At 33.6% G+C, this 9049-nt stretch overlaps 1 protein-coding gene across 1 annotated transcript in view; it reads right to left on the reverse strand.

Annotated features, from left to right (window-relative positions):
* Positions 1 to 7482, reverse strand: part of LOC109219196 — a 19287-nt gene extending 11805 nt beyond the window's left edge. The window contains exons 1-2 of the mRNA XM_019383634.1: positions 7331 to 7482; positions 3734 to 4247 (exon numbers count right to left, since the gene is read on the reverse strand). Of these exons, the coding sequence (XP_019239179.1) occupies positions 3734 to 3939 (206 nt within the window). The 5' untranslated portion in view covers positions 3940 to 4247; positions 7331 to 7482. The remainder of the gene's footprint in view (positions 1 to 3733; positions 4248 to 7330) is intronic.
* Between the last annotated feature and the right edge of the window lie 1567 nt (positions 7483 to 9049).

Genomic DNA, 9049 nt, shown 5'->3' on the forward strand with positions numbered 1-9049 from the left:
AAGGGAAGAAATTGCCTTTTGTCACTTGTGGGTGAAAATTATGGTGTCAAATATAGATCATGAAAATGTGATCTGTCTAATCAGCCTAGATTTGAGCAGATTGGATTGGATTTATATTCATTGGCGGATTAAAAAGACCATCTAAAAGATTGGGCCAATTTGAGCTACGTCTATAATCTAAAAAAAAATTATCGTATGTTACCGAATAAATTTTTCATAGCGCGAATTGACCATAAAAAACTTACGAAAACATAGAAATATAAGTCTTTTTGTTTGATTAGTCAAAATAAATAAAAGAAAAGGTATTAGTTTGATTTGGTAATTAAACAATTATAATAAAAAAACGAATTGGGTCATGGCCCATTGTTTAGTCCTAATTGACCCGCCAAGTTCTGATCCAAGCAAAAATTGGACGGGTTATAAGCCAACTCATTTATTTATTCGACCCGTTTTAACCTGTCCATATATATATATATATATATATATATATATATATATATATATATATATATATATATATAACCCAACCCGCTCTTTTAACACTTAATAAAAATCATTTTCTTTTATTTTATGCTCATTTCATATCACTTGCTTCAATCAATAGTCATGCATTTTTTTTTTCAATTTTAATACTTTAAAATGATAAAATTCTCCAAAAAACTATTTTCCAAGACAAAGCCTTTTTTACAGATTCTTTGATAAGAAAGGATTCCCCTCTGGATCGAACACATGAAATAAAGTATGCCTAAAAATTATGAGAACAGAAAAGGAGAAAAGAACATCATAAAAATGTACACTTATAAACTCACATCTTCTGAGCATCCCATGAGTCCATGATCCCAAAAACAAGCTTCACTTCAACAAAGAAAAGAAAGAAAGACCAGAGAAGGGAACACAGAAAAAAGAGAGAAAGAGGAGAAAATGAGAGTGAGGGGTGGGGGTGGTGAAATAGAAGGGGGTATATTAGTTTGTAGAGAAGTTATGTGACAATGCCATGCAAAAAGCAAATGAAGAGAAGGCACAAACAAACAAAATATTGTATTGACTTGAGAAGAGAGTTAGAGACAAAAGGCACAAAAGAGAAGAGCTGACCATATATATATCGGTGACAACAATGGGAAAAAAGGGGGAGATCTATATTTTCATCGTTAAAATGGAAAAAATTTCATTATAAAGTTTATGTAAACAAACATATGACATGTAAATAAAATAAACACCAAATGCACTACCTTTTGTACAGGGCATTACTTTGGGTAGAGCATTCAAACTGATAAAAAGTATTCTTGTTTTGTCTTCACAAATAAGATTTTCCTTAAAAATCAAAGAACTTTCTTTTTCAGCCAATTCACATTACACTTTTTTCCTCTTTATTTTTCTCTTTGAGATTTTTCCTTATATACCTTTTACCTCTTATGCCTTCAATTTCCTGAAGCCATTGGACAATTTTAAAAGCTTCCAGAAAAAAGTGTTGACAGCTAAGGTGTTTGGGTAATTTTATGTTTCAGGAAATTGATTTGGTTAAAAGTATCTCAATACAAAATAACAATTTTAAAAAAAAAATTAAATGTATTTACAAACAAACATTTTCAAAGAAGTTTCTAAAGGTAATTAGAGGATCTTGCAGGGCCACAAACTTCAATTAATTCCTAGAAATTTCTTTCATTTCTTAACTCATGAGGGGGAAAATTAATAGTCCCCCTATTTCAAAAAGAATAAACTTATTTCCTTTTTAGTCCATTTCAAAAAGGAATGACCCATTTCTAAATTTTGAAATAACGTAACTTTAAACTTCTCATTTTCCCTTAATGAGATGATTTATAGTCACTAAATATACATATATTGGTTTAGACCACAAGTTTCAAAAGTTTTCCTTTGCTTAAACTCCGTGCCTAGTCAAATAGGTTCATTGTTTTTTAAACGGAGGGAGTATAACGAAAGTGGATTAGACCAAAGTCAAAAAAAAATCATGGTGATTGAAGGTGTTAAAAGGGACAAGGTAAAGAAGTTGCCCCGGAAGACCTACAAGCCCTTAAATTCCATTTAAACCTAGAGAAACATAGAATATAATGGGGGAAAATAGATCTATGTCGGCGATACCAATTAGTTGGGATTAAATTTTGGTTATGCTACTACGTTAATGCTAGGTGCAATGCCTGCTAGGAGTCTTTAGTATTGTCGGAGACATATATATTTATCGAAATGTGGAGAATATCTATTGTTAGAGAAACTAATAACTAAAATATTGAAAAGAGACGGGCTTAAATGGAGCGACATGGACACTGATAATAATATACAATTACTAATTCCAACTTGCTTAGCATTGAGGCGTAATAATTTTTGTCGTAGAGCAAAGTCAAACAACATGAGAAGCCAATTCTTACAAGCAAAGGGGAACAATGCAATGCATGAACTCTTGTCCAAATATGAGTTTTTGTTGACAAAAGACAACAATTTTCATTGAAAGACCCCGCTCAAACCAAAAGAGCAAGTGAACCTATTAAATATGTGGTAATCCAATTGTGAGACTTTTTCCCAAGACAATCACCCCATTAATTTTGTGTTGATCTCCTTTCAGTGATTGACAAATTTCACCATCTATTTTTTGCACTGAATTCCATGCTAAGACATCAGCAAGTCATCACCTCATAAATTTTTTAGAGTGTAAATTATGAACTCCTCACCAAAAACAACCCTCCTTTTTATTTTTATTTGAAAATGGAGTTATCAAACATTTCAGTCAAGTATAACTGTATAAGGGTATTAGATAAATTTAAACCATTAGAGATTCTGTGACAACTCAACGAAGAACAAATCATAAATGGATGATCTAAACTAGATATGAATTTCATTTTTCCTTTTATATCAATTCCTTGAAGTCATGAATTGAGCTTTAAGCTCGACATTATGATACTGCATTATATGATCATAGACAATACAGCTTGTTGAAATAATCATATTTAGAAAAGAATTTAGATTATAACTACATTGATTTCTTTTTTTGAATTACTAGATTGCCTCTTAAAATTGGCATAATTAATGGCTTTATGCTAGTAAACAAAATGAAATGTTTTAATAGTTATTGAAAGAACAGTTGTTCCAATATAAATTTCTTTACTAACAAATTTTGGTGAGCTCAGATGAAAATGGTATATTAGCAAGCATTTCTAGAGATAATGTAAGATTAATACAATATTTCTGCCTTTAGGTTCACCAAACACTTAAGATCTTAACCATAAAGATCGAATGAACAAAATTTAACACTAAAAGAATTTCATTAAAGTTCCTCAGTTAGTAGGAAAATGACCTGTTTAGATTTAGGTGTTTGAAGACTAATTTAAGAAAGTCTTGGAATCAAATAGAAGTACGGAGTGACAAATTCTTTCTTTGAATTTGTTGACACCCTTAAAATTAGTGCATTTCATAGTGTGACATATTTTGAATTTTAAGGTAATGTCGGGTATGCTTTCAACAAATAGGCAATACTTTTTAACGACACACAAAACACTCTCTAGTAATTGTACAATTGAAAATAAAACTGACAGCTATATATATATACATATATATATATATATATATATATATATATATATATATACATAACACAATGTTAGTGTTATGTTTTTTACTGGCTCAAGCTACATACAATTATATAGGGGAAAATAATTATCCACCAATAGAAGGGATAGACACGAAAAACAACAGAGTTATGTGTTCAACAAAAGCTGAGCCATACCTGCTAAGGAGTAAGAGGACGCCTCCAGTGATTAGAACAAAGAGAGTAACATGGAGAACCAACGTATAGGCACAGGAGGACTGAGGAGAAAGCCAATCCCCAAAATAGCAGCAAGATGAAAGATCTCTTCTTTCGTTTAAACCAAGTGGACCCCAAACCAAAGCTTTGATCGCTGCGTTCCGCCCAATAGTTAGTCCTCTTACCATACACCACTTTGAATGGTTACTTTCCCCCTTAATATAGGTCGATTCACATCGTTTTTATAGGCAAACTCAGCAGTTGGAAGAACCCATCATGCCAAAACTCCAAGAATAACCGCTTGTGCTGATGATAATTCTTCTCTGCTTGATTCTTTTGGCTCAATTCCGGAGACTTGTCAGTGGTGCAATTTGATTCAAAACTCCAATATGAGGAAGAATCGATCAGACGTGGAAAAAAAAGGAGAAGACAAATAGGCAAGACTTTTGGGAAATTGATGGGAGGCACTGATCCGAGACTATAGAATTTGGCTCTCCTGTTCATTGATTGAAATGAAAAAGAAATTTTCTGAAAATTATTAAGGAGGTTCAGCTGAAAAATTGTATGATTTGATCCATTCATGGAAGATCTATCTAGTGCTTCCTAAACAACAGTTAGAAAGTAGAATGTGATAAAGTTATCCTAATTCATAAGCAAACACTTCCATAATTGGAGCTCATGACCAATGTATGATGAAGTTTTTCATTAAGGTCCTGCGGTCAATTAGTGATGTTGCAGGAACAGCCATGAAATAAGTTATCACCTTGTCCAAATTACTAAAAGTTTGAAAATATGGGATTTTTTTTGTGACAACTGAAGAAAAGGGGACATTAGCAGTTGAACACCTCGTAATGATATTGTCAATTTATTAATATGCACATGAGAAGAATATTTGAATGACTGGTTAATTTTCTATGAAGATACAAGGATTAGAGATTTATAGCAATCACCTTTTTGCCTACTACACACACCAAAACTTTAGATCACACCCCTGTAGACGTAGTGAACAATGACTCTGCGGACATTAGGACCAATTAGCAGTCAAACAACACATTTAGTCACCAGCCAATGTTGCTCCTTTTTATTTGGTTCTCTTATGCTTAACTTCTTTCTTTTGTCCCACTACAGTGCTCCCCTATCCAATAACTCACGTAAAATCTCTAAAGTTTTTCTCCATTTGACATAGATCTACTGTAAGGAGGCAAAATCCAAACATGAAACCAATCCGTAACTACCAACAAGGCCAAGATAGTTAACATATATTTACTTTGTCTTCATTACTCCTCAACTTACTCTTTTGATCTGTACATAGAACTAAAAAAGTTACTTATGCCTCCGCATCTAGCAGCAAAGAAGACTCGTGGAAATTATTCATACTTAGTTCTAATGCATCTCACATTCAATCCAAAGCAGTTAAGCAAGAAAACCATTCACAAGTCATCTAATCAAGGAAATTTACATTCTTTCAGCTCCTCCTCACGGTACTGCCGATAGAAGATTTGCAATGGAAATTTAGTAAGATCTCCTAAGATTTCAATGTTTTTAGAACCCAGTTGATTAATCCAACTATCCAAGCATAACCAAGAGAACGCCACATAACATTTTTCCATACATTCACATATTCTATACAACAACAGTTACACCTCAATCAGTTGTGTTAGGGTCCGAACAAAGCTCCACATTAGTAATCGAATAAAATACTATCAATTGTATAAGGTTTTTTTGGAAAGACATGCTGGTTTAGCCAAAAGTGGACAGATGATAAGATGTTAAGTGAATCGTTGGGCTGGTTTAGCACAACAAACTGGTGTAAGAGCCAATTTTTTGGACAAGTTTGGAGATGGTGGAGTGATGGTGTGGAGCGGACTTGTGTTCCATGTCCGTTGGAAATAAAAACAAAAGAGAAGCCAATCAGTCTTGGTGGTGGGCTTTGCCCATAAAATACTTGGAGAATATCGGTGGCACATATCTCTAGATATTGAGTTCGAGGGGCCCGTCAATACTAGTGTGAGTTATGCAGTTTTTAGATCGATAGGGAAATTTGGAGAGGTGCAAACAAAGTTCCACTTTTGAACTTTGAAGTTTAACAAAAATAGAAGCTAGATATAAGTGTAGTGCCTTTTGGAAAACAATGAAGGCTTGACCGAAAATCAGATTTCTATAATACCATATAAAGTGAGTCTTTGGGCTAACTTGGTCCAACAAGTTTGAGTCAGCTATATAAATTCTTAATGGTAGTAATGGCGCAGGCTAGCCACTTTTCAATATTGAAAAATAGCCACAATCCTGAAGTTTCAACTTCTACAAGTGAAACTACATAATAGTATCCCAGAGTTTCACCTTTCACTTGTAGAAGGTGAAACACCAGGGCACTAGCTAATTTTCAATTACAAGGGCGGAAAAGTGGCTATTTGCGAACAAAATTTCCTTCTCAATAGGCATTTCGCTATACTTGAATTTTCATTCCCATACTCAATAATATAGGGGGGAAATAATGTTTTTCCCCCAAAATGTGCAATTGCGGCCTGAAAATTTCATTAGTGAGTAATTTTTGTGAGAATTCCAAATATATGCAACACGCACATGTGAAATGCAATTTACATTGCGTCCTAAGTTAATTGAGATAACAGACGGTCTGAGAGATGTTGTTAGCTTAAATAACATCTAATATACAATTTATGAATCGCATTTTAACAATGCATTTTATAATTTGCATTTATGAAATGAAACATACAAATCGCATTTAACCATTTGTTATGACATTATTTTGTGAATTTTGAAAATAGCATCACGCATACCCCTTCTATGGTCTTGAATTTGAAGCGGCACATAATTTAAGAAAGAAAAGAATACTTTTGAATTTAAGAAAGAAAAAAATACTTTTGAAAAGAATACTCTTGAATTTATAATTTGAAGCGACACAGAATTTAAGAAAGAAAAGAATACTTTTGAATTTTATGGTTTTAAACATGTCTAATATTTGTAAGGTTATAAAACTTTAATAACTTGTGGCCTTAGACATATCATAACATCTATACACTTACAAGAAACTTCTCATTAACGGTTAAATGGAAAGTGTAAATCAACGGTTTCCAAATATTAAAATATATCATTCTTTTCAAAATGGACTAATAAGGAAATAGTATCACAGTAGAACGGCGGGAGTACATGGAATAATTAGTGCATTTCCTAGATGATTATTGACCATTCATCACATCAAAAGGCATAAAGCGAATAGTAATTGCATATTATAAATTGCATTTCTGACATACAATTTACAAATTGCATTTCCAATATTGCAATTTATAAATTGCACTTCAGAAATGGATTTATAAGTTGCATTTCAAAATTGCTATTTAAGCAAACTTTATCTCCTAGATGATCCGTCACTTAAGACGCATATAAATCGCATTTAATATATTTTGCATCTTTTTCGAATTCTGACAAAAACTACAAACTAATAGAATTTTTCAGCCAAAAATCCCACATTTTGAGAAAAAAAACATTATCCACCAACAGAAAGGATTAACATGAAGGGGGAAAAACATAGTATTTTGTTCAACAAAAGCTAAGTCATACCTGCTTAAGAAGTACGAAGATTAGAACAATGAAAGTACAATGGAAACTCTTCTCTGCTTGATTGTTTTGGCTCCATTTTTGTGACTCGTCAATTTGATTTAAAAAGAGAAAACAAATAGGGAAGATTTTGGGAAATTGACGGGAGGCTCCGACCCGAGTCAATAGAATTTGGCTAATTGTCTTCCCTAGTTGATTGCTTGAATTGAAAAAGTAATTTTCTGAAAATTATTAGGGTGTGTTTGGACTTTGGACAGTGGGCATCACTATTACAGCCTACTAATTACTCTAACCAAAAAAAAAGAAAAAAAAAAAAACTAGTAATTAGGGGGTTTTCATGAATACCAAGGCGATGTAGGCGTTTGGACATAAAAATATAATTTTTGGAAAAAAAATAGTATTTGAAAATTAAAATTATATTTGGAAATGCATTTGACTTGAAAAAATGTTACAGTCGTGTGATCTACAAAGTAAAACCTCCGCTATATAGTACTAGTTATGGAAGGGATTGATGCCAGATGGAACAAGACGCTTCGAAGCCAGTACCGTAGCTAGATTGAAAAGCAGTCCCTTACCCTTTCGGTCGAGTACAACCTCCCAAACGCTAGGTTCAAGCAACTTAATACTTTGAAATATTGAACTTAAGAAAAGCTATAAGCTAAGCTTGACTAAACTAAAAATTGACCCTATTCTTCAGGCGGGACTCCTGAACTAAAGGAAAACTAAGAATTGACAACTTAGGAAAACTAAAATTGACCCTATTCTACAGGCGGGACCCCTGAACTTAAGGAAAAGCTAAAGATTAACAACTTGAGGAAACTAAAACTGGCCCTATTTTCCAGGTGGGACCCCTTAACTCAAGAAAAACTAGAGATTGAAAACTAAAGGAAACTAACAACTGACCCTATTCTCCAGGTGGGACCCCTGAACTCAAGGGAAACTAAAAACTAACCACTTAAGAAAATTAAAAATGACCCTATTCTCCAGGCGGGACCCATGAACTTAAGGAATGCTAAAAACTCTTCTGACTAAAGAGAATGCCTAGGAGGTACGGTTCTTCTCAACTAGGGAACATGTAGGAGGTGAAAACCTTCTCAAACAACCTTTGTGCTGACAAAATTTGGGCACTACACTTGAAAAATTCAAGCTTCCAAGCTTTGATTTGGACACAGTCTTCGTCCCTGTTTCAAACAAAGAAAACTTGTGAGTTTAAACATGGTGGTTGGTTTGTGGCCTTGACTTTGAGGGCTATTGCTCCTTCACTTGCCATGATAACTTTGATTTCAACTTGAAAGACCTTGCTTGTTTATTGACTAACCACTTTCTCTGTCACCCTTATCATAGAAAATACCTCTGATCCGTTCAAGCCCAGACCCCTCTATTTGTTGCATTTGCTCATGAATAACATTTACCGAACCTTTGCATTTCACATGAATCCCCAAAGCACGTTGATGGTTACCGACCCAGTGCACATATTATTCTTTCTTGACTATGCGCTTTTGTGCTAGCAAGACTCCGCTTTTGTGCAATTCGAAAGCTAGTAGCATATTTTGTAGTTATTTCTTACTTTTATGACAAAATAGACTCAAGAGGACTTAAACAAAGCAAGAAAACTAAGTTAAGGGGACAACGGAAGAGATGACATCTAACAAGAAAAATCACCAGCAGAAATTATCAGATGTGGATACCAACTCTAATGACCGTGACATGCATATCTCTCTC

This window comes from Nicotiana attenuata, unplaced genomic scaffold (genome assembly GCF_001879085.1).
Source record: "Nicotiana attenuata strain UT unplaced genomic scaffold, NIATTr2, whole genome shotgun sequence".
Classification (NCBI taxonomy): domain Eukaryota; kingdom Viridiplantae; phylum Streptophyta; class Magnoliopsida; order Solanales; family Solanaceae; genus Nicotiana; species Nicotiana attenuata.